This window comes from Prunus dulcis, chromosome 4 (genome assembly GCF_902201215.1).
Source record: "Prunus dulcis chromosome 4, ALMONDv2, whole genome shotgun sequence".
NCBI lineage: Eukaryota > Viridiplantae > Streptophyta > Magnoliopsida > Rosales > Rosaceae > Prunus > Prunus dulcis.
This window is the reverse complement of record NC_047653.1, coordinates 5094995-5121187: the sequence shown is the minus strand read 5'-3', so window position 1 is coordinate 5121187 and position 26193 is coordinate 5094995. Positions and strand designations below refer to the sequence as shown.

General features: G+C 37.5%; 5 protein-coding genes and 1 pseudogene across 5 annotated transcripts; all 6 read left to right on the top strand.

Annotated features, from left to right (window-relative positions):
• The first annotated feature begins 3922 nt into the window (after window positions 1-3922).
• On the top strand, window positions 3923-5710 carry LOC117626493 (berberine bridge enzyme-like 8). Its single transcript, XM_034358210.1, has one exon. It carries the CDS (start codon window positions 4037-4039, stop codon window positions 5627-5629), a length of 1593 nt encoding a protein of 530 aa, XP_034214101.1. The 5' UTR covers window positions 3923-4036; the 3' UTR covers window positions 5630-5710.
• Window positions 5711-6645: 935 nt separating this feature from the next.
• On the top strand, window positions 6646-8466 carry LOC117626706 (berberine bridge enzyme-like 8). Its single transcript, XM_034358521.1, has one exon. The coding sequence runs from the start codon at window positions 6710-6712 to the stop codon at window positions 8327-8329; it is 1620 nt and encodes a 539-aa protein (XP_034214412.1). The 5' UTR covers window positions 6646-6709; the 3' UTR covers window positions 8330-8466.
• A 1438-nt stretch (window positions 8467-9904) lies between these two features.
• LOC117626277 lies at window positions 9905-11771 on the top strand (annotated as a pseudogene).
• A 4239-nt stretch (window positions 11772-16010) lies between these two features.
• LOC117626552 (berberine bridge enzyme-like 15) lies at window positions 16011-18072 on the top strand. Its single transcript, XM_034358288.1, has one exon. The coding sequence runs from the start codon at window positions 16175-16177 to the stop codon at window positions 17819-17821; it is 1647 nt and encodes a 548-aa protein (XP_034214179.1). The 5' UTR covers window positions 16011-16174; the 3' UTR covers window positions 17822-18072.
• A 4274-nt stretch (window positions 18073-22346) lies between these two features.
• On the top strand, window positions 22347-24254 carry LOC117626558 (berberine bridge enzyme-like 13). The gene has a single exon (XM_034358295.1). It carries the CDS (start codon window positions 22368-22370, stop codon window positions 23979-23981), a length of 1614 nt encoding a protein of 537 aa, XP_034214186.1. The 5' UTR covers window positions 22347-22367; the 3' UTR covers window positions 23982-24254.
• Window positions 24255-24572: 318 nt separating this feature from the next.
• On the top strand, window positions 24573-26156 carry LOC117624297 (berberine bridge enzyme-like 15). The gene has a single exon (XM_034355454.1). The coding sequence runs from the start codon at window positions 24573-24575 to the stop codon at window positions 26154-26156; it is 1584 nt and encodes a 527-aa protein (XP_034211345.1).
• The last annotated feature ends 37 nt before the right edge of the window (window positions 26157-26193 follow it).

Below are 26193 nucleotides of genomic sequence, written 5' to 3'. Positions count from 1 at the left end.
CTCGCTCACACAGCTCTCTTTCTCCTTTCTCTCTCCCCGAAACTGTATCTCTCTCTCTCTCTCTCTCTCTCTCTCTCTCTCTCTCTCTCTCTCTTCGATTCTCACAGCATGGTCCACGCGGGACGTGGACCGGTCCAGATCGACTCCTCTCGAAGCCCTGAACCCGAACCACCAATTTTCCCGATCGAAAACCTCGAATTTCGGCCACAATATTGACTGGTTTGAACTGGGTTTCCTCCGTCGTTGCGCCGCCACCTAAACCCGGTGAAACAGGTGAGGGTTCTTCCTCTTTTTACTTGTTCTAGCTGTTTGTTGCATAGCATTGGATCTATTTTGAGTTTGGGAAACCGATTTTGGAATCTAGGTTTTGGCCGGATTTCAAAGTGAAATTCCAGCTGGTTGCCGTCCAAATTGGACCTCCTTGTAGTTGAATGAAATGATCCTTGCCTCGAGTAGTATCTAGGGTAGGAAGGGTGAGCGGTGGTGTGGAGTTTTTTCGTCGCCAAAAATTACTCTACACACCCACGCGCTGCCGGCGCGTGTGGCGGCATGTGGGCAAGGGTGGTGAAGTACCTGTCGTAATCCTCACGTTGTGCGTAAGTGTGCTCGGATTCCAATTCGTATTTCGTTTGACTATCGAACGGATTTCGCATATTGTGCGTTATCTGGGTTCGATAGGTTCTGACCGTTGGATCGTTTTCAAATTAAAATTTGTTGATCAAGGCACTCCTAGAATTGTGTAGGATTTCGCGAGTCGTGAATTAGAGCCCCGGATGTTCCGATTCAATAATTCAAAGTTTGTGAGTTAGCGATAACCATCCAATTGTGAGAGATCCCATAGTCCCTTTCGGATCACATCTGCAAGACGTAATTCCTAAACCCATAGTCGGACCTTAGGATATCCCGTTCTACGTACACGCACCGGGAACTTGGGGATTTAAGTATTTAATTTGTGATTTTTCATTTTGAAGTGATTCTATATTAATTAAGGGTTCGTATCTCTAAATAGGTGCTCCGATCGATCATACACAGCAGGCGGGACCCTCGCAGGGTCGGGCAGCTTGAGACTATTTGTGAGGGGACTTTGTTTTCAATCATACGCATGGTTTTATTGATGAAAGATTTATGCATAATGTTTTAAATGGTATATTGGATATATTAATATTCAAATGTTGAATTTGATGTTCGTATAGCGCTTTGGCAATATATTGTGGGTTTGACATATTTGAGTATCGAGAGGATGTTTGTATGAATTTTGGGAAATTCTATATATATTTTCTATATGTGGGGTATGTGGGTTGTTGAGGTGAGATTGTGAAAGGATTTGAGTATGAGGGGTTGTTGAGAGGAGATGTATGATTACACTATGTAAGTAGCATCCTCAGTTACTAGGCTTCCCACAAGTGGCATTGGAATTTCTGACGTGTGGGAAGAACATGTTGTTATTAGTCTCACACGTGGCGTTGGAATTTCCGGCGTGTGAGACACTTCCCGTACGTGGCGTTGGAATTTCTGGCGTGTGGGAATATTATGTATATTGCTTGGGATCATTACACATGGCGTTGAAATTTTCGGTGTGTGATGATGTAGTATGCGCGCGTAGAACTTAGTATTAGAGCTACACATGGCGTTGGATGTTCCAGTGTGTGAGCTATGGAGTTTCGTCCCCCGGTTGGACCGCTCATCCCTAGACGCAGGATAGCACATGAAAATCCTGCGGGCTAGTTAAACAATCCCCCAGTTGGATTGTTTTCCCGGTACCTAGGTAGTGTGAGAAGATTATGACATATCTATAATTATATATTTATATATAGGTGTAAGTATAAAGCAATTAGAGTATATGTAGTGGGTTGGTAAGAACAGTATTAAGTGTGGGAATGAAGTTTATGGATTGACTGATTTTGGGTTTTAAAGGGTTTCAGAGAAGAATGTGCTTGATTTTTAAATATGAATTACGAACCTGCATGTCTTGAGCATTATTTTTACACAGTGGGGTTATTATGTTGTTTTAAATGCAAACTTTGTTTTTGTCCACTCACATGTTTCTGTTTTGTGACCCCCAGACAGCAGTCGCTCCAGGAAGGTTGCAAGCGGTGTTCGAAGGCCGAACCGTTTACATCAATAGATTAGGCTTCGAGTAATTTCTTTTTACTCACTGGATGTTCTTGTAAACTAAATTCAGTGGATACTCTGTTATTGCCCATGTTAGGTTCTTACTTGAGGCCGGAGGCCATTTTGTGTGTATGGTTGTATGTTGAAAGCATGCTGCTGGTTGGGTTTATATTATGTATATTATGTAGGTTGATTTTTGTTGGGATTGTTCAATTTACAGGAGAGACTCTGCCAAAATTTTAGTAGAGAGTCTCGGTTTTTAGTAAGTGGCCCCGACATCGGGGTGATGTCGGTAACAAGACGGGATTTGTCCTGGTTTCCGAAGAATTCCGGGACGGATCCTGTCAATTAGTTTGGGCTATTTGGCATTTCACTTAGATTGATGAGCTTATTGGCTCCACAACATAATTTGATTTTGGGTAGCTCTTGGCTCCCTTAGGCCATCTCCAACCTATATACTTTAAATGGGTGTAAATTTGAGATGGGCGGAATTCCAGTCTGGGTTTTGCTTGGACTGGAAATTTTTTGTGGGCCCTAACTCATGCGGCACATAGCCCACACGAAGAGGAAAAATGGAGTGAACCCCATGTGGAAGAAAGTTTCTGCTCTCCCTTTGCTTCCTCATGACAAGTGGCAACTCACTATTTGTAGTTGTTGTTTCTTTGTTTCTTTTTTTTATATTAAACTTGCAACTTAAAGTTGCTCCGGAAAAAAAATATATTTAAGTTGATGTGCTTTTTTTTTTTTCTTTTTTTTTACTTAACAGTAAAATTATATTATGTTTTGAATTTTTTAAGGTTAAAATATTCAGAAAATTAAATGAAGAATGTTGAAACAAAAATAATATCAAGAAAAATTGATGACAAAAAAAATAATAATTAAAGGTTAACTATTTTTAAACAATTTAAATAAAGCTGCAGACTCAAATTATGAGTATGCAAGGTTGGAAAAAAAACAATTTGATTCCCAAAAGTAGTATTTTGAAAGGTGAAAATTTGAATTTAGCCTCAACATGATTGGAGATGGTCTTGATTGGGAATCCTCTTGGTTAACTCCCATCACCTTTAGTTGATTAGCTTATTAGTTTAGGTTGCTAGCTTCTACCTTAGATTTGGGTAGCTTGTCTGCTTATAGACATTGTTTGCCGACTTAGACAATCTCTCCAATATTCGCGGCCACAAACGTTATTCTCTCCAATATTCGCAGCCAATATTTGCAGCCACAAACGTTATTCTCTCCAATATTCGCAGCCACAAATGTTATTTTCTCCATATTCGCAGCCACAAATGTTGACTTGTTCTAGAATCATCCAAATCTTCAATTATGTTTGTGGATATTTGTCTAACCTACGCTATCCCACCGCCATGGAACTTCTTCATTGTAAGCTATTGATTTTTCTAGAAGTCTTCAATTACGTCTACTGCAACTAATAATGCGACTTTTTTTTTTTTTTAAAAAAAACAAGTAATACTGCAACTAAATGTGTACATTTTTATATGTGCTCAACTAAAAGTCACAATCACTGTGGTAACCCCGCTCAACAAATAAGGATTTCTTGAACTTAACGAAACTAATGACCAAAAACTACAACTGAGAAAGACAGCGATGACATAGATCATATGATTCAACCTGCGATTAATGAAATCTTTGGCGTCTTCAACTCTAAAATAAACTTTCGAGAAGACTTTGAACTTGTACAGCACTAGGCTTTCAGTCTCTGACGTATTCTCTTGCGCATTTTTTGTTTATTTGCAAAGGTTATTTGTTTGCCTAAACTGAAAAAGAAAGGATAAAGTTTGAGCATTGACTTTGTCTGAAATACTGTACCAAGTATTTTTTTTGGACTCATACTTTCCCACGTCTTAGTAGATATATTAGATAGCTAATAGCCTATGCAATTCACACTTCAAACTGCACAGAGGAAATGAATATGGAGATATTCAAACTACTTCCAATACTTTTCATCTTTATCAACCCTGTTTGGTCCATAACTTCAAATTCAGCTACAGAAAGCTTTCTTCAATGTTTTACCTCCCACATACAGAATTTCAACTCAAGTAGCAAAATCATTCTCATCAAAAACAGTTCTGCTTATGCCTCAGTCGTGCAATCTTCCATACAAAACCTCAGATTCTTGAACACTTCAATATCAAAACCAGAAGCTATCATTTATCCCTTTCATGACTCTCATGTTCAAGCAGCTGTAATTTGCTCCAAGACAAACGGCATACTAATAAGAATCCGAAGCGGGGGCCATGACTACGAGGGCCAATCTTGTGTATCCAGAGCTCCTTTTGTCATCATTGATCTTTTCAATCTTCGGTCTATTGATGTTGACATAGAAAATGAGAGTGCTTGGGTTGAATCCGGTGCTACTTTTGGAGAGTTGTATTACAGAATTGCAGAAAAAAGTAAGGCTTATGGATTTCCAGCAGGGTCATGTCCTACTATGGGTGTGGGGGGGCATATTAGTGGAGGTGGATTTGGTACCTTGTTCAGGAAGTATGGTCTGGCAGCTGACAATGTCCTTGATGCTAAAATTGTCGACGTTAATGGCAGAGTTCTTGACAGAAAATCCATGGGAGAAGAACTCTTTTGGGCTATTAGAGGAGGGGGAGGTTCAAGCTTCGGAGTCATTGTGGCATGGAAACTTAGGTTGGTTCCTGTCCCTCCATCTGTAACAGTTTTCTCAATTTCAAAGACCACAGAACAAGGTGCAACCGAACTTTTTTCTAAATGGCAAAACATTGCAGACAAGTTTCATGAAGACCTTTTCCTACATACAGTCATAAGTGTTGGAGATAAAGCTGGCACAAATGGTGGCAAAACTATTGTTATTGAATTCCGTTCATTATTTCTTGGGGCGGTGGAGAAACTTCTCCTTTTGATGCAGGACAATTTTCCAGAGTTAAGTGTAGCCCGCAGCGACTGCACTGAAATGAGTTGGATTGAGTCTGTTCTTTCCTTTGCTGGCATCTCAAGAAACGAATCAGAAGCTTTGCTCAATAGGACTCAACAATCTAAGAGCTTCTTCAAAGCAAAATCAGACTATGTCAATGAACCTATTTCAGAAGCTGGCTTGGAAGGTTTATGGCAAAACCTAATTGAAGTAGGGGCTTACCTCATACTGACACCTTATGGCGGAAAAATGAGTGAGATTTCCAATTCAGAAATTCCTTTCCCACACAGAAGTGGAAATCTATTCAAAATCCAGTATATGGTCAATTGGGATGATGAGAAGGAAACTGAGAAACATATAGGCATGATGAGAAAGCTGTATGCCTACATGGCACCATATGTTTCAAAGTCCCCAAGAGCTGCCTATTTGAACTACAAGGATCTTGACTTGGGGAGGAACAAGGATGCTAATACAAGCTATGCACAAGCAAGCATTTGGGGTTTCAGTTACTTCAAGAATAACTTCAGGAGACTTGCTCAAGTGAAGACCTTAGTTGATCCTGGTAACTTCTTCAGGGATGAACAAAGCATCCCTGTGTATCCATCTAGGAAGAAATAGAGCTTCAACAATCAATACATGATAATATTAGCAATCTCAATTGCCTACAATGAATAAAGTTTGGAACTATTTTCAAACCCATTTTTCTGTTATTGTGATATTGTTCATATCATAGTTTCCCTTGTCCTTTCTCACCCCCCCTCGATTTTCTTTGTATTATGATGTGTATTATGATGTTTTGGCCCCACTTTCCTTTCTTAAATTGCGTGTGCACTCATATACCGACAAGGTGTTTTTTTTAGCAAAAAGCCAACTAATTTGATAATGGGTTGCTCCCAACAGTCGACCAAGACACGGAAATTTTAGCAACTAGCTATTGTCCATATGCGTTATTCGACCAGTTAATTTGCCAGCACCAAACCAAATTCCCTGATTCTAGGTTTTTTTCTAACTCGGCCTGCCTCAACATGTCCTTGGTGGAATTTTGCTTCCAATAACCATCCGCTAAGTAATATTCCGCAGTACATATGATCCAAACTAGTGGACATAATTCAAAGAATATAAATGTAACTACAACAAAAACATTGACCGGTTAGAAAACTGGAAAGTGGGACCAAAAATAACCCAATTCATGTGGCAGAGATTGGAATTGGTGTGTTCAATCTTGAGGAATTCACAATTGCACGCTACGAAATGAATTATTAAGAGCAAATATCTTTGTCGTGAAAGTATATATAAATTCCACCTTATAGCTGTATGACTTGACAACACATAATCTAAGATATTTTAAGCAAGGTTGACTCTTGACTACATAATGCCATGTCCATCAAGGAAATGCCCTAATAGTGAAAAAGTTTACATAACTTTTGAGATATGCCTCCACTGATGAAGATTTTATGAAACATGGGATAATACTATTTTGTTATTTTCGGCCAATAACATTATAACACGCGTGATAATATTTTCGTATGACATAACATTATTGGCCAAAAATAGCAAAACAGTGATATCCGGTTGTAACTAAGTTTTTCTCCCACTATTGACATACAAACACAATCCACCTCCACTAATTTTCCAAGTCACTTTTTTTGAACTCATATTTTCCAAGCCATAGTACATATATTAGAGAGCTAATAGCCTATGCATTTCATATGTACAGAGGAAATCAAAATGGTGACCTTACACATGAAACTACTTCCTCTACTTTTCATCCTTTTCAACTCAGTTTGGTCCACAACTTCAAGTTCTGCTGCAGAAAGCTTTCTTCAATGTTTTACCTCCCACATACAGCAATATAACTCTAGCAAAATCATTATCACCAAACACAGTTCCGCTTATTTCTCAGTCGTGCAGTCTTCCATACAAAACCTCAGATTCTTGACCAGTTCAACATCAAAACCAGAAGCTATCATTACTCCCTTTCATGACTCTCATGTTCAAGCAGCTGTAATTTGCTCCAAGAAAAAGGGCATACTAATCAGAATCCGAAGCGGAGGCCATGACTACGAGGGCCAATCTTATGTATCCAGAGCTCCTTTTGTCATCATTGATCTTTTCAATCTTCGATCTATCGATGTTGATATAGAAAATGAGAGTGCTTGGGTTGAATCCGGTGCTACTCTTGGAGAGTTGTATTACAGAATTGCAGAAAAAAGTAAGGCTTATGGATTTCCAGCAGGGTCATGTCCTACCATAGGTGTGGGGGGACATATTAGTGGAGGTGGATTCGGTACCTTGTTTAGGAAGTATGGTCTGGCAGCTGACAATGTCCTTGATGCTAAAATTGTCGACGTTAATGGCAGAATTCTTGACAGAAAATCCATGGGAGAAGAACTCTTTTGGGCTATTAGAGGAGGGGGAGGCTCAAGCTTTGGAGTCATTCTGGCATGGAAACTTAGACTGGTTCCTGTTCCTCCATCTGTTACAGTTTTCAGATTTTCAAAGACCGCAGAACAAGGGGCAACCAAACTTTTTTCTAAATGGCAAAACATTGCGGATAAGCTTCATGAAGACCTTTTTCTACATACAGTCGTAGGTGTTGGAAATAAAGCTGGCACAAATGGTGGCAAAACTATTGTAATTGAATTCGGTTCATTGTTTCTTGGGCCGGTGGAGAAACTTCTCCTTTTGATGCAGGACAATTTTCCAGAGTTAAGTGTTGACCGCAGCGATTGCAGTGAAATGAGTTGGATTGAGTCTGTTCTTTACTTTGATTACATCCCAAGAAACGAATCAGAAGCTTTGCTCAGTAGGACTATAAAATCTAAGAGCTTCTTCAAAGCGAAATCAGACTATGTGACTCAACCTATTTCAGAAGCTGGCTTGAAAGGTTTATGGCAAACACTAATTGAAGTGGGGGCTTACCTGATATTGACACCTTATGGTGGAAAAATGAGTGAGATTTCCAATTCAGAAATTCCTTTCCCACACAGAAGTGGAAATCTATTCAAAATCCAGTATATGGTCACTTGGGATGATTACAGGGAAACTGAGAAATATATTGACTTGATGAGAAAGCTGTATGACTACATGGCACCATATGTTTCAAAGTTCCCAAGAGCTGCCTATTTGAATTATAAGGATCTTGACTTGGGGAGGAACAAGGATGTTCATACAGGCTATGCAGAAGCAAGCATCTGGGGTCTGAAGTATTTCAAGAACAACTTTAGGAGACTTGTTCATGTTAAGAGCTTAGTTGATCCTGGTAATTTCTTCAGGGATGAACAAAGCATCCCAGTGTGCCTATCTTGGAAGAACTAGAGTTTCAACAATGAGTACATGATAATATTAGCAATCCCAATTGCCAACAATGAATAAAGTTTGGAACTTTCTTCAAAACTCTCTGTGTTGCCAAAACAGTGAAAATGAAAACCAAATTTCAGAAGCACTCTTCTAAATTCTGATAGTGTTCATTTCATCATTTTCTTTGTATTATGATAGTGTTCATTTCATCATTTTCTTTGTATTATGATAGTGTTCATTTCATTTCATCATTTCAGATTTCATCATTTCATCACATGGGGGCAAACCAATTAAGAAAGGCCTAACCTCTACTTAAGTTGCATTTGCATTCATATACGAACAAGGTGTTTGATGAAATACCTCACAGAGTTTTTTCTCGTTATTTGAAGAAGGTTATATTATACGAACACATGGGCAGCAAAAAAGCATACGGCTCAATAGGCAAATCAATAGCCTCAATAGAAGCTGCCAAATGCGAAAAGGCCCTTACAAAATTCACAGGCAAATCCCAACGACAATTATTAATAAAATCAGCAACTTTAGCATGAAAAGTGAAAGCCACTTAGGGAGGAATGCCTAACAAATGCATCAAAGAATCGCAAATCCAATTATCAGTCCAAAAATCAATTTAAGAACCATTGCCAATTACCCATTGAGAGTTCTCCAGGATTTGAGGCAACAACTTCTGAAGGCCCAACCAAATAGAGGTAGCAAAAAAGCTTGCTCTGAACAGTCGACCAAGACAGAAATTTTAGCAACTAGCTATTTGTCCGTACTCATTATTCACCTAAACTGACCAATTAATTTTCCAGAACCAAACCAAATTCCCTGATTCTAGGGTTTTTTAACCCGTCGTGCCTCAACATGTCCTTGGTGGAACTTTGCTTCCAATAACCCTCCACCAAGTAATATTCGGCAGTGCATGTGATCCAAATTAGTGGATATATTCAAAGAATATTACAGCACTTCTAATCAAATATTGGTAAACATTCATAGTGCTAAGCAAGCAATAAATGTAACAAAAAAAGAAGAAGCATTGACCAGTTAGAAGACTGGAAAGTGGGGCACAAAAATAACCCAATTCATGTGGCAGAAGAGATTGGAATTGGGGTGGTCAATGTTGGGCCATTCACCATTTCAACATTGCACACTAGGAAAGGAATTATTAAGAGCAAAGAAAATAGCTATTTTTGTCGTGCAAGTATATATAAATTCCACCTTATAGCTATATGACTTGAGAAGATATAATCTAAGATGTTTTAAGCAGACGCTTGACAAGTTGACATAATGCCATGGACTAGCTAGCAGTAAAAAACCGTTTACATAAATTTTGAGATATGCCTCTATTGTTGGAGAAAGACTTCTATGAAATGGGGATAATACTTTTTTTTATTTATTCCCAGTCAATAATACTATGACATATATGATAATACTTTCGTATGACATAGTATTAATGGCCAGAAATAACAAAACTATATCCCGTTGCAACAAAGTTTTTCTCCCACTAGTAACATACAAACACAATCCACCTCCACTAATTTTCCAAGTCATAGTACATATATTATGCATTTCATATGTGCAGAGGAAATCAAAATGGTGACCTTACACATGAAACTACTTCCTCTACTTTTCATCCTTTTCAACTTAGTTTGGTCCGCAACTTCAAATTCCGCTGTAGAAAGCTTTCTTCAATGTTTTACCTCCGACATAAAGCATAACTATAGCAAAATCATTATCACCAAACGCAGTTCTGCTTATTTCTCAGCCGTGCAATCTTCCATACAAAACCTCATATTCGTGACCAGAGGAACATCAAGACCAGAAGCTATCATTACTCCCCTTCATGACTCTCATGTTCAAGCAGCTGTAATTTGCTCCAAGAAAAGGGCGTGCTAATCAGAATCCGAAGCAGGGGCCATGACTACGGGGGCCAATCTTACGTAGCCAGAGCTCCTTTTGTCATCATTGATCTTTTCAATCTTCGGTCTATTGATGTTGACATAGAGAATGAGAGTGCTTGGGTTGAATCCGGTGCTACTCTTGGAGAGTTGTATTACAGAATTGCAGAAAAAAGTAAGGCTTATGGATTTCCAGCGGGGTCATGTCCTACCATAGGTGTGGGGGGACATATTAGTGGAGGTGGATTTGGTACCTTGTTCAGGAAGTATGGTCTGGCAGCTGACAATGTCCTTGATGCTAAAATTGTCGACGTTAATGGCAGAGTTCTTGACAGAAAATCCATGGGAGAAGAACTCTTTTGGGCTATTAGAGGAGGGGGAGGTTCAAGCTTTGGAGTTATTCTGGCATGGAAACTTAAGTTGGTTCCTGTCCCTCCATCTGTAACAGTTTTCAAAATTTCAAAGACCACAGAACAGTGCAACCAAACTTCTTTCTAAATGGCAAAACATTGCAGATAAGCTTCATGAAGACCTTTTCCTACATTCAGTCATAGGTGTTGGAAATAAAGCAGGCACAAATGGTGACAAAACTATTATTATTGAATTCAGTTCATTGTTTCTTGGGCCCGTGGAGAAACTTCTCCCTTCGATGCAGGACAATTTTTCAGAGTTAAGTGTAGACCGCAGCGATTGCACTGAAATGAGCTGGATTGAGTCTGTTCTTTACTTTGCTTTCATCCCAAGAAACGAATCAGAAGCTTTGCTCAGGAGGACTCAACAATCTAAGAGCTTTGTTTATACCACAATTAACTAACCAATAGAGGAAGGACACGTAGACAAAAGAAGGAATCGGTAAGGGGTCATTTGGCACCCACTGACTGCCAAACGCAAGGCCAAACCCCAAGGCATCTTTTGGACACATAGAACACCCATAATGAATGTCAACAGTCCCATATCGAAATTCTGCACAACATGCACACCTTCCAAAACTTATAAAAGGAGCACAAGTCCCAAAATGGAGGTAACTAGAACTTTCGGCACAGTCAACCATTACTCTGTCTAGATTACCGTTCACCCCGTACTTACTTAAGCATCGAAGATCCCCTATTTCGGAAGCTGGCCTGGAAGGTTTATGGCAAACACTAATTGAAGTAAAGGCTTACCTGATATTGACACTTTATGGTGGAAAAATTAGTGAGATTTCCGATTCAGAAACTCCTTTCCCACACAGAAGTGGAAATCTATTCAAAATCCTGTATATGGTCACTTGGGATGATTACCGGGAATATGAGATAGGTGAAAGCTTGATGAGCAAGCTGTATGACTACGTGGCACCATATGTTTCAAAGTCCCCAAGAGCTGCCTATTTGAACTATAAGGATCTTGACTTGGGAAGGAACAATGATGTTCATACAAGCTATGCACAAGCAAGCATTTGGGGTTTGAAGTATTTCAAGAACAACTTTAGGAGACTTGTTCATGTTAAGACCTTAGTTGACCCTGGTAACTTCTTCAGGGATGAACAAAGCATCCCTAGTGTGCTTTCATCTAGGAAGAAATAGAATTTCAACAATAAATGCATGATAATATTAGCAATCAATAATTTAAAGGTCTTTCTGCTTTAGTTTCCAAAATAATTTCCTAATAGTCAAGGCTTGTTAAAGTTTGGGATTTTCTTCAAAACCAATTGTCTGTTACCAAAACAGTGAAAATGGAAACCAAATTTCAGAAGCACTGTTCTAAATTCTGATAGTGTTCATTTCATCATTTTCTTTGTATTATGATGTAATAATCCGCGAAGCATGTTGTAATAATCTGCGAAGTATGATGTAATTAATAATGTCTATAAAGCTGTTATTGCATATTATACTTTACTTTTCTTTAATTGGTTCAAAGTGACTAATTGATGAGATGAGATTGTCTCATCAAACTAAAGAACTCAACTTTAGACTTTTCTAACTCTTCTTATAAAACACTTTGTCATGGCATCTTCTGGATCCTTTCAAATCCACGAATCTCGCCTCTAAACAATAGATTTGGTAGTTGCATGTTTAAAGATGTCTTAAGTTAAAGCAAAAGTGGTTGATAAGATGTATGATCACATAGGGGCAAACCAATTAAGAAAGGCCTAATCTTTACTTAAATTGCATGTGCATTCATATATGAACAATGTGTTTGATGAATGTCTCACAGAGTTTTTTCCCATTATTTGAAGAAGGTTATATTATAGGAGCACATGGGCAGCAAAAAAGCAACTAATTTGATAAGGGGTTGCTATGAACAGTCGACCAAGTTGCAGAAATTTTAGCAACTAGCTATTTGTCCGTACTCATTATTCACCTAAAATGACCAATTAATTTGCCAGCACCAAACCAAATTCCCTGATTCAAGGTTTTTTCTAACTCGGCCTGCCTGCCTCAACATGCCCTTGGTGGAACTTTGCTTCCAGTAACCATCCACTAAGAAATATTCCACAGTACATGTGATCCAAACTAGTGGACATATTCAAAGAATATAACAGCACTTCTAATCTAATATTGGTAAACATTGATAGTGCTAAGCAAGCAATAAATGTAACAACAACAAAAACATTGACCAGTTAGAAGACTGGAAAGTGGGGCACAAAATTAACCCAATTCATGTGGCAGAGATTTGAATTGGTGTGAACAATCTTGGGCTATTCACCATTTCAACATTGCAGACAATTGAATTTGGTTGGTGGGTAGTTGATTTTTCTGACATTTGCAGATTGTATCTTCCCTCAGGACACTCCGGTGAGTGTAGAACTTATGGAGCAAATTCAGCGTTTGACATGTAAACATTTTCCAAAAGTTACAAGAGTCTTTGCATATTGAGCGGCGAGATTTCCATGTAAGTGATTTGAAAAACCATTAATTACTGTCACGACACACTAGGTTTTATGTTCGATTTTTCCTTCCCTCAATAACGTTTAAAGAAAAATAAAAATAAAAACGTTTTTCTCTCGAAACATTTTACGGTCAAAGTTTTTCTTTTCAATCATACATTAAACTTTTCTTCTTCTTTTCAGATTAAAATTGTTATCCAGTATAGAGTTTGTTTGAATGATATTATGAGTTGATGCAAATCTTTTGGTAAAATATTGGGTAATGACTTTAGCTAAATATGCTTTATCTCTGCATGGTTCCTTTTCTTTGGTATGGGCTCCCACCTCATATCATACAGGATGTGCTTGTGAGTGATCTCATGTAAGTGTTTTTCTTTGGTTAATTAGATCGTCTTTCTTTATAATAAAAAAAATTTTTTAAAAAAAAATAATATTTAAAAAGGAATAAGCTACAGTCTGGATTAAATCGGTTTCACTTCAAAACTGCAACCGATTTAATTATAATATAACAGTTTGGTTCAGTTCGATTTTGACAAAAATCACAACAACAAAAACCAAACCAAACCAAACTAATTTAATAATGTAACATCTTTTCCTAATACAACTTAAAACTAACTTGTTAAGATTATTGACGGGTGAATAATCCCATATTAGAGCAGTAATAATTAAAGAAAAATATCAAATTAATACATGTTAATTGATGGTCTTACCAACTACAGACAAGCAAGAAGCTTTAACTTGATAAAAACAAGCAACATTAAGAGTAAACGCAAAGAGGTGCCTCAGGCTTGAAGTCACAGGCTCAATATATATCCAAGCAGCACAAGTGGTAAAGTAATTATGAAGAGCAAAGAAAATAGCTATTTTTGTCGTGCAAGTATATATAAATTCCACCTTATAGCTATATCACTTGGGAAGACATAATCTAAGATGTTTTAAGCAAGGTTGACACTTGACAAGTTGACATAATGCCACGCCGTCCATCGAGGAAATGCACTAGTAGTGAAAAAATTTACACAAATTTTGAGTCGAGAAAGACTTTCATGAAATGAGGATATATATATATATATATATATTATTATTTTACTATTTCTAATCAATAATATTGTAATATGATAAATAATACTTTTATATGATATAGCACTATTAATTGAAAATAGCAAAACAGTGCGTAACTAAATTTTTCCTCATCTATATACAAACACAATCCAGCATTTCTCAAAGTTCAAGTTATGCTGTCACAGAAAAAGCAAGGGTAGCGCAATCAAACTATTGTATGCATCTTCTTGAAGAAAAAAAAAAAAAAAAACTATTGCATGCATATTTTAATAAATAAATAAGACTACCTCAAAATACTAATTTATGTTCACCTCTTTCAACTCACCAGTCACCATCAAATTTTTAGCTTCTCCACGTCGAGTAATTTATGCTTTGCATAGTTAAAAACGACACATGCAATAGTTTGATTGGACTAGCTCAAAGTTCAAGGACAAAAGCATGCTGTTGTGATTAAAAACGTTTACAATAGTATTTAAGATTTTATATAAAGGAGGTTCAGTTACACCCAAAAAATATATTTAAATTATAAAAAATTATATATAAAATAAATTTTAGAAACATCCAAAACTTATTTATAATATAATAAAAAAACATCAAACTTCTTATAAATTAACTATCATCGATTTTTTAAAACAAATTCAACTTTAAAATTTCATAAAAATCACCCAAAACACTCAAAAGAGCATCAAAGTAATTTAATCATTAAAATTAAATTTAATAGGAACATCTTTCATTTTTTGAATATTTTTTGTATTTAAATTGTGTAGAATTTATTTATATCACTAATTCTAAAAATAGGTGTATAATTAAATATCTCTTTAGGTACCCAAACAAAGACAAACAAGTCCACCAAGAATTCAAGTATTAAAATACAACCTCCACTCATATCTAGGAGAAAAACTTCATCATCATTACGGCATCACAGAAAAAAACTTCATCATCCCGGATAAGCTTATTTTATTCTTATCTTTCTTCTCATGCCACGAGACAAAACAACAGACAGGTGCACCTGTCGCAACCAAAATTTTATCCATATGTCAATTAGTTATAACACTGAATAGTAAGCTAAAACACTAAATAATAATTTTAGAGATTGCAAGGAAAATAACATAAAAGCGTAATTGCAGCTGAATTGAGGGCCACGGTACATAATTGTGGCAAAGTCATTGTCCAATTTGACAATGACACTGTTTTCTCTAAACGAGGCATGTTAGTGACACAATAGTCAATTCAAATCTAGAATTGTGAAAGTTGATATTTTATGTTATTTGCTGGCACTGTTTTGGTTTCCTTTCAGGACCTAGCGGGGCCTGTTTGTTTTGATTTTCCTTCCTTTCATCTTTTTTATGTGATAAAGTTTCCCCATCATTCTACATAGTTTGATAATAATGTATCAATTAAATTACATTATCAATGACAATGATTAAGATGAAACTCATAAACATTCTCTGTTAAGGAAGTTGAGATTGCATATCAAAACTCAGACTAGGTCCCTTAACTTTTCAATATGAGACAAATACTCTTAACACTCTGCATTGTATTACGAGAGGTGAATATCTTCGTTACAACGGATTTAGACAGTATTCCTTATCTTTACAATTTAAATGCCAGTTCATTTTTGTTTTGCTTAAATTAAACGAACAACCATTTATGAAATACCCGTGAACTTGACTTTAAAGCAAGGACTTGACAAATTGATGCTTGGCTACATGGGACATTAATTCTAAAGGAACATGAATTTGTAGAAATGGCAGATCAAAGATGTTGAATCTGAATTGGTCCACACTCCACACTCTCCACATGCTTGAAGCATTGTACAAGGCAAGCACCAGCCTCCCGTATATAAGTCTTTTTCACAAAACCCATAATTAAAATGGAGACTAAATTGACCCAAAATCAATTTAATCATCCCAACACCGCATGACGTTTGCATTAGCTCATATGAGCTTTTATGCTACTATAAAGCATACACAAACACTAAGCCAATTCCCCAACACAAACCACACTAAGCCAATTCCTTAAACAAAGGAAACCAGCATCATGCTTCTTCCAATTCCAAACCTTTCAATTTTCCCACTCTTTCTTTTTCTTCTGATATCAACTTCATTGACACAACCTCTACCTTCAGTACAAGACAATTTCATCAAATGCCTCTCAGAAAATTCTGAGATTTTAATCCCATTCTCCACTGCCTTAATCACCCCAAAAAACTCTACATTCATCCCCACCCTACAATCTACAGCACAGAATCTTAGGTACTTGGTCCCTTCAGTGCCAAAGCCTGAGTTCATTTTCATACCATTGCATGATTCTCATGTCCAAGCTGCTGTCATTTGCTCAAAGCAGCTTGGAATACATCTCAGGGTCAGAAGTGGAGGGCATGATTATGAGGCCCTCTCTTATGTGTCCCAAACTGAAGCACCTTTCATTGTTGTAGACCTTGCCAAACTTCGATCGGTCATCGTCGATATCGAAGACAACAGCTCATGGGTTCAAGCTGGTGCCTCTATTGGTGAAGTTTACTACAGAATTGCACAGAAAAGCAAAACGCATGGCTTCCCTGCTGGGCTTTGCACAAGCTTAGGTGTGGGAGGGCACATAACTGGTGGTGCATATGGTAGCATGATGAGAAAATATGGCCTTGGTGCTGATAATGTCATCGATGCTCGAATCATTGATGTTAGTGGCAGAGTTCTTGACAGGGCAGCCATGGGAGAAGACCTGTTTTGGGCAATCAGAGGAGGTGGAGGAGCGAGCTTTGGCATCATCCTTTGGTGGAAGATAAATCTGGTTCCTGTTCCATCAACGGTGACAGTTTTTACAGTTGCTAAGACCTTGGAAACAGGTGCAACAAAGGTCCTGCATAAATGGCAACAAGTAGCTGCTACTGAGCTTGATGAAGATCTCTTCATTAGGGTCGTCATACAATCATCAAAAGACAGCAAAACTGGCACTAAAACTATCACCACTCTTTACCAAGCCCAATTTCTTGGTGATGCTGACAGATTGCTTAATGTTGTGAAAACAAAATTCCCTGAATTGGGTTTGACAAAAAAAGATTGCACAGAAACAAGTTGGCTCAAATCTGTGATGTACATAGCAGGGTACCCAAGTGGAACTCCACCTGAGGTTTTGCTTCAAGGAAAATCAACATTCAAGAACTATTTCAAAGCAAAATCAGATTTTGTCAAAGACCCAATTCCTGAAACTGGGCTTGAGGGGCTTTGGAAAAGGCTGATGGAGGAAGAGAGCCCTCTGGTGATTTTCAATCCATATGGAGGACAGATGAGCAGAATTTCAGAGTCTGAAATTCCCTTCCCTCACAGAAATGGAATTCTCTTTAAAATTCAGTACTTGACTACATGGCAAGATCCCCATGAAGATGAGGCAAAGCACATGGATTGGATTAGGAAGCTTTACAATTACATGGCTCCTTATGCCACAATGTTCCCAAGGCAAGCATATGTGAATTATAGGGATCTTGATTTGGGGGTTAACAAGAAGAGCAACATAAGCTTCATTGAAGCAAGTGCTTGGGGTAACAGGTATTTCAAGGACAACTTTATCAGATTGATAAAGATCAAGACCAAAGTTGATCCAGATAACTTCTTCAGGCATGAACAGAGCATCCCTCCTCTTCCACTCCCTAAAGGATCTAGAACTGGTCATCATCAACATAGTCTATAGAAGAAGAGCCAAGAGCAAGATATGATGTTTGCTGCATGGTAAGTAATGCTTTTATTGGTTTGATCAGTGTGCTTTGTTTAAGAGACTGTTTAGTCTCAACATTCAAACTGTTGTAGAAAAGTGGTGTAATGTAACCAATATGGGCACTGCAATAATGTTTTCTTTTTTGGGTCTGCACTAATGTAACCCTTATTGTAGAAGATACCTTTTACTATTATAATTTATCCAATATTCCTTTATTTTTATTTGCAGTAATGGATTCTGATTTACTACATCTCTACTTAATTGGAATAGGTATGGGAACGTTGTTCTGATTCCCGACTTCAATGTGTTTACTAATACATACGGAATCAAGCACATCAAATATGTAATTCAATACCCGAAAAACTACAAATTACATCTTCTAATTAATTTCATACCCGCTCATTTTCCTCTATTCGTTGCACAGCCCAAATCCAACTTTGTCTAGGCCCAATTGAGTTTCAGAGCAAGATTAGGCCCAACCAACCTAAAAAGGTTAATGCTCTAATCAATAGCAAACTCGAAAAAATAAACTAAGCTTATTACGTAAAATTATAAATTGAATTTATTTAGAAAATAATTAAATCACTAAATCTTAGCTTAAAAATACTTTTTTTGCAAATACTGTAAGAAGTCTCAAGTTCGAATCTCCATCTTCAATTAATTAAAAAGTAATAACTAATAATCAAACTTTAATTGTGGAGTTCAAGTCAAATAGTAGGATGAAAGAATTTGAGATTTCATTTACCATATAAAAAAATGAGCCATTTCATTCTACCACAAAAACAATCTGCAAAAGTAGATAGAACATGCAGGGGCAGCTATTAACAGCATAATAACCAAAAGCAGACATTACAAACTGTTGAGGGAAAATGTAAGTATCCCATTATAATTTCACCACCACTATCTAAGCAATGATGTTTTATTATCTTTTAAGTTCGATCTATTCAAGATTAAAGAATCTCTTAATTACAATCTCTTACTTTAAAGGAACACCCTTTAATTTCATGATAAAGAAACATGAGCAACGTGTTTGGTTTTGCAGCTGTATATGAGACTGCCAAATCTTAGAATATTAGCTTCAGACCATCGGGTCTTGAGAGAGGTACATACAGTGCCAGCCCTAATTAATTTTCGGTTAGGGCCTTGCCTTGCTCCAATTAGTTCCTTCACAGCTTAGTGCCAAAAACAAGTGTCTTTTAATTTGATTAAGACATCCAAGGATAAAAATCATTGTCCAAGTGAAGTCTGAATTAACTTCCTTATCGAATTGGAACCCCTGGAGCATTAAGGAAAGCAAGCCCCTTTTCCATATAGAATTGACTATATGAATTTCTTTAAAAAAGACATATGTGCACCGCAACTTTAGATAGCTAGAAAATAAAACGATAGCTCTTGATATTTTTCTTTTGCTTTTCCAGTGTGACTTCCCAAAGCCGTTTGCTGAATCATCAAAAGAAGAAAAAAATTGTTTCTTCCCTTATGGGATTTTACGTGGTAACCTACATGCCCACAATCTTCCTGTTCTTCATCTTCTTTTTTTCTTTTCCCATGTTGCTGACTTCTTTCTTTACATGTACAGATTAAGAAGGTGCCTTAACGTGAGCCATATTAGAGCTTTGAGATTCCTTTATTTATAGAGAAAGCAATTTGTCTTCCTGCTTCAGAAACCAAAGGCAAAGCTTGTTTGAGTATTTGCTTTGCCTATTCTTCTTTTCTTTTCTCATATTTATGTATTTATTATTTATGTTCTCATTGAACTCTTTTGAATGTGCAACAACAGCAAAACGAGGCCTTCTTAAATTGAGTGCTTTCGGGAATTTGCTTCCAACCAACACATCCCCATAGACTTGGATGTTGAATACATCTTGGAAGCATTTGATCAGAGTTGCCTGTTGGAAAACATTGCCCTGACTTTGTTTATAATGATAGAAGTCATCATAATCAGGAACTCTTGGGTTAATCGAAACCTGGAGCCTTGAGCAAACAAGAAAACCGTGCCATAGAACTATGATTAAGAAAGTGCCTTGCCGTGGGCCATATTTAAAGCTTTGAGATTCCTTTGTTTATAGAGAAAGCAACATGTTGGTGAATTATTATTGCTCTTATTCACTTTTAAAAAGATTTCCACACAACCACCCCTTTTTCTTTTAACTCGTACTTTATTTATTTATTTTTGAGTGAATATTATCACTTCAACACAAACCCCACAAAATTGATTTTGTAAGGTAACAGAAAGAACATGAAGTATCTTTCAGATTCTTCCTGCTGGTAACAGACTTTGATTCTTTAGGTAGCACTTACTATGCATAAAATTGAGCTGAATCATGGACCTTTTCATAGTCTATATTTTTTATGCTTATGCAGCCTGAATTACCTAAACTTAATATAAATATGGAAAATATGTTACACATTTGATGTGGCTTGAAAATAAAATAAATATTATGTGGGAAAGTAAAACACAAAACATAGTTTTAGCTCAAGAGCCATCGAATGAGTGTGATATGATGGATGTCCTTCAAATTTTCATATGAAATTTTTTTTCAAACGAATTGAATGGGTAAAATGAAACTCGGGTATACGTTCAAGAATCATTGCGATTAAAAACACTAAAAATTCAAACATAAATTTCCCGCAAGACTTAACCCGTGTAAAGAAAGAGCTGGGTCAATTGACCCCGAGGAGTTTCGGAGCAAAGAAGGTGAATCTGAAAAAGACAATGCTTGGCCCAGACCATACAGCCACCGGAATAGCTAAGCCAACTTTTCTAAAAGCACAAGTTCTGGTTGTGATTTTCACACTCATATTTCAACTTCTACACTCAACTCTTGAATGCATGAAAAGTGTAAAGTATTTTGTTTGGAGTGCAGATAGCTAAACAAGAAGTAAGAATAATCAAATGTGAACCTGTTAATATAAAAAATAACTTATGCATACGCAGACAGAGAAAGCAGTTAACCAACATGTTAACTGGTAGAGAACAAGAAGGAAAAGCTGCTAGAGAAAATACCAAAAGCAGACATACAAAATTAAAAGAAGTATGCTTCAGATACATTAATATATCAAACTTGGCTCTTCATGCCTGTAGCACTAGTACTGAGGCATAACTTTAGCTGATTTATAGATGCACCTTTTTATATGTATATGGTATAGAGGGATGGTATACATTAGGGGTGGGCTAAAAAAAAACTGGTGAACTGATGCAGTCGACCGAACTGGCCGGTTTGGCTCGATTATAGGTCAAAAGACTAGATTTGGCCGAACCCATATGTGTCCAACCCTAGTAGAAATTAGCCTAAATTGTCGGCAGATTTGACAGAAAATGAAATAACAAGGGAATGCATCTATTGGTTCGTACTCCAACAATTGGGTTCAATGGAACCTTCACTTAATCAATGAATCGTTGATTTTATTGAAGAAAACTCTCAAAAGTCAAAACATTATAGCTAGTGGTGTTTCATCATTTGACTATAGTACTTGTTAGATGAATATCAATACCGAAAAAGCTTTTTTCAAACCAAAATCAGATTTTTTTATTTTTTATTTTTCTAACAGAACCAGTGGAGGGTTCAAAAGCTGGAAAATGAGGCAGGCCTAATCACTTGGGATCCTTAGTGGAAGACTGAGTCAGTCAAATATATCAGAGTCTATAATTCCATTTTCACATGGAGGTGGAGTCTTTTGCACCATTGAACATACACGAAGCAGAAAGAAGTGAAAGCTTTGATTGACAGAAGCGTATGGTAAGGCGTCTATTCCACAAAATACAGAACTCAAAGTGGAGGCCACTGACCAGAATGATCCCGACACCACATTTTCAGAAAATAAAAGGGCCAAAAAGCTTAAACTACTAAAAACGGGCCAACAAATCAGTCAGGCAAATGAGTACAGAAAGAAACTTACAGCATCTGATGGATACGTTAAATTGCCACGTGAATATGAAATAACAAAAATTGAAAGTTAAAGTTGCTCCAACTGAGTAGTCAAATCCTACATGAATTTGAAGGCAGAAAGAGATATGTAAAAAATAACATATTAAAAAGCTTAATGTCAAATATTTTTGAAATATTTTTTTAGTCATAGACCCCACTATTATTTACTCTGTTTTAAAACTTTATGCGTTATATGGATCTCATTTGCTTTTAAAAATATAATAAAATAATATGATATTTGGCATTTTAGGTGGAGTTCAATTTTTTCCAAAGTGTCAAATTGTCACATAAGTCATAAAACTCAAATTTAACATTTTGCATTTGACATCTCCCTTAGAAATGCTCTTATATAGTTGCAGCCGCACTATGCACCATGTAAACTAACTTGATAGATCATTTTACACAACTTTTAGATCCCAAAATTTTAAATTAATTAGAAATGGATCAACAACGTTTATCAAACGTGCACGTGACGTTTGCATTAGGTCAAATACACGTTGGTGTTGGTGAAAGACCTTCATACTTCTATAAAGCAATGCAAGACACTAAGCTAAATCCTCAACACCATTCAAGATACTTGAAAACAAGGCAGCATGATGCTTCCAAACTTTTCAGTTTCTTCATTGGTTTTTTTCCTTCTGATATCAGCTTCATGGGCACATACTCGGACTCCACCTTCAATACAAGACAATTTAATCAAATGCCTCTCAAAATATTCTCAGACTTCCGTTCCATTTTCCCAAGCCTTTTTCACTCCAAATACGTCTACATTCACTACTGTCCTCGAATCTTCTGCACAAAACCTCAGGTATTTGGTACCTTCAATGCCAAAGCCAGAGTTTATTTTCACACCAGTGCATGATTCTCATGTCCAAGCTGCTGTTATTTGCTCAAAAAAGCTTCAAATACACCTCAGGGTCAGAAGTGGAGGCCATGATTATGAAGGCCTCTCTTATGTATCCCAGATTGAAACACCTTTCATTGTTGTAGACCTTGCCAAGCTTCGGTCAGTCAATGTTGATATCAAAAACAACAACGCATGGATTCAAGCTGGTGCCACCATTGGTGAGGTTTACTACAGAGTTGCAGAGAAAAGCAAAACTCATGGTTTTCCTGCCGGGCTCTGCACGAGTCTAGGCGTTGGCGGACATATAACTGGAGGTGCATATGGTTCCATGATGAGGAAATATGGCCTTGCTGCTGATAACGCCATTGATGCTCGAATTGTTGACGTCAAAGGGAAAATCCTTGATCGAAAGGCAATGGGAGAGGACCTGTTTTGGGCCATCAGAGGAGGTGGAGGAGCGAGCTTTGGAATCATCCTTTGGTGGAAGATAAAGCTGGTTCCTGTTCCAGCAACTGTGACAGTTTTTGCAGTTGCTAAGACCTTGGAAACAGGTGCCACAAAGCTCCTCCATAGATGGCAACAAGTAGCTCCAGTAATTGATGAGGATCTGTTTATCAGAGTTTTCATACAATTAGCAAATGGCACCCAAACTGGCAGTAAAACAGTCACAACTGTTTACCAGGCCCAATTTCTTGGAGGTGCTGATAGATTAGTTCATGTCATGCAGAAAAGCTTCCCTGAATTGGGCGTGACAAGAAAAGATTGTACTGAAACAAGTTGGATCAAGGCTGTGCTGTTCATAGCAGGGTACCCAAGTGGAACTCCAACTGAGGTTTTGCTTCAAGGAAAATCCACAGGCAAGAACTACTTCAAAGCCAAATCTGACTTTGTCCAGAACCCAATTCCAGAAACTGGGCTTCAGGGGCTATGGAAGAGGTTGCTGAAAGAAGCCTCTCCTCTGATGATTTTGACCCCTTATGGTGGAATGATGAGCAAGATTTCAGAGTCTGCAATACCTTTTCCCCACAGAGGGGTGCTGTTTAAAATTCAGTACGTGAGTGGATGGCAAGATGGAGATAAAACTGAGGCAAAGCACATGAATTGGATCAGGAAGCTTTACAGTTACATGGCCCCTTATGTTACAATGTCTCCAAGGCAAGCATATGTGAATTATAAGGATCTTGATTTGGGGATTAACAAGAAGAGCAACACAAGCTTTATTGAAGCGAGTTCTTGGGGTTACAGGTATTTCAAGGACAACTTTAACAGATTGGTAAAAATTAAGACCAAAGTTGATCCTAATAACTTCTTCAGGCATGAACAGAGCATCCCACCTCTTCCAAAAAGAGGACATCACTAGGGAGCCAGAAGCTAGACATGGTATGGATTTGAATGGTTTGATCAGTGTGTTTTGTTCATCAAATTTTTATACAGACTCAAATAAATTTGTCATAAAAGCCTCTTGGAGACTTGGTGAGACATTCTACTTCTGTAGAAAAGTAATGTAAACAAATTCATTTCAATGGCTCAGCCCAACTTTTGCTCTAACTTTGTCATCTCCAGGCCCCAATCCGCCTAGATAAATGATAATGTTTTGGTCAGACTATGCCAAAGAGAACTTACACTTCCTATACTCACTACTTGTGCATCCATAAGCTCAACACTAGTGCTAAAAAAACAGGTTTCACTTATTGATTCAAAAAGTTGTAACGGAAGTTAAGCTTTTGTTTTAGTTTTCCTTTGCACAACTTGCTTACTGATCATTGATTGTTATTCAAGAAAACGCTCAAGTAAAATTTTTTATAACTGATACCATTGATGAGGAGATTTTGGATTTTTCAGTTTCAAATGCTTTAATTTCCTTTCAGTTACAAAATCTCAGTAGATTTTAACAGAGAAATTGAAGCATGAAAACCCCCAGCTAATGGAAGCAATTGGAGTGGAAGCAAAAATGGCTCACCTTCTAACCTATGCAATAGTTTCTCTCTTCTTCTCAGTTTCCTCTGCAGTAGTTGACCTCATCCCTGAACACAACTTTGTTACTTGCGTTGCCAACCAGTCTCCACAATACTCAGCCACCATAAGCAAATTGGTGTACAGCCCTCATTCCCCTTCATTTTCATTTATTCTTCAGTCCTCTATACAAAACTTCAGGTTCAACAGCACCAAATTTCATAAGCTTCAATACATCATTACACCGTATAGCGCTGATCACGTCAAAGCTGCAATCATTTGTAGCAAAGTACATGGCCTGCAAGTCAGGATTCGAAGCGGTGGTCACGACTATGAGGGGCTCTCATATAATTCATATGTCCCCTTTATCATCATTGATCTTGTCAACCTTAATAATGTGAGAGTTGACAGCAACAATGGCACTGCATGGGTTCAAGCTGGTGCCACAGTTGGTGAGCTTTACTATCATGTTGCCAATCAGAGCAAAGGCCATGGCTTCCCAGCTGGTGTTTGCCCTAGTATGGGGGCTGGGGGACATATCAGTGGTGGTGGACAAGGCACATTGATGAGAAAATTTGGCCTTGCTGCTGATAATGTTGTAGATGCAATTGTGATTACTGCTGATGGAAATATTCTTGACAGGCAAGGAATGGGTGAGGATTTCTTTTGGGCCATTAGAGGAGGTGGAGGAGGAAACTTTGGAGTTGTAGTTGAATGGAAGATCAATTTGGTTCCAGTTCCTTCTAAGGTGACAGTTTTCAACATCCCAAGAACCCTTGAACAAAATGCAACCAAATTGATTCACAGGTGGCAACAGATTGCTCACAAGTTTCATGAAGATCTATTCATAAGAATCATTATATTTGTAGGCAAGGATTCTAAGGGTGGAAAAACAATCCAGGCCAATTTCAATTCATTGTTTCTTGGAACCAGTGATCAACTAGTCCCACTGATGGCGAAAAGCTTTCCTGAGTTGGGCTTGAAGCCTGAGGACTGCAAGGAAATAAGTTGGATCCAGTCCACTATTTATAGTAATGGTGAAAACCCAGGACAGCCCTTGGAGGTTTTGTTAGACAGAAACCATGTTCAAAAAGGCTTCTTCAAAGGCAAATCAGATTTTGTGACTGAACCCATTTCAGAAACAAACTTAGAAGCCATATGGAAGGTAATGCAAGAAGGTGAGGCTGGTGTTATGGTTTGGGATCCTTACGGTGGAAAAATGTGTGAGATTTCAGAATCTTCAATTCCATTTCCACATAGGGCTGGAGTTTTACACAACATACAATACTTCAGCAAATGGCAAGAGGGGGGATATTTGGCTGAGCAGAGGCATTTGAAGTGGATGAACAGAATTTACAACTTCATGGCTCCATTTGTGACTAAAAACCCTAGGACTGCATATGTCAACTACAGGGATTTGGACATTGGGAGAAATATCCATGGAATATTTTCTGAAGCCAAGATTTGGGGTGAAAAGTACTTCAAGGGAAATTTTGATCAATTGGCTCATATAAAGGGTATGGTTGATTATGGAAACTTCTTCAAGAATGAGCAAAGTATTGCACCAAACTTTTATCTATAAGGAAATATTTTGGTTGAAGTTAGAATCAAATTGGTGA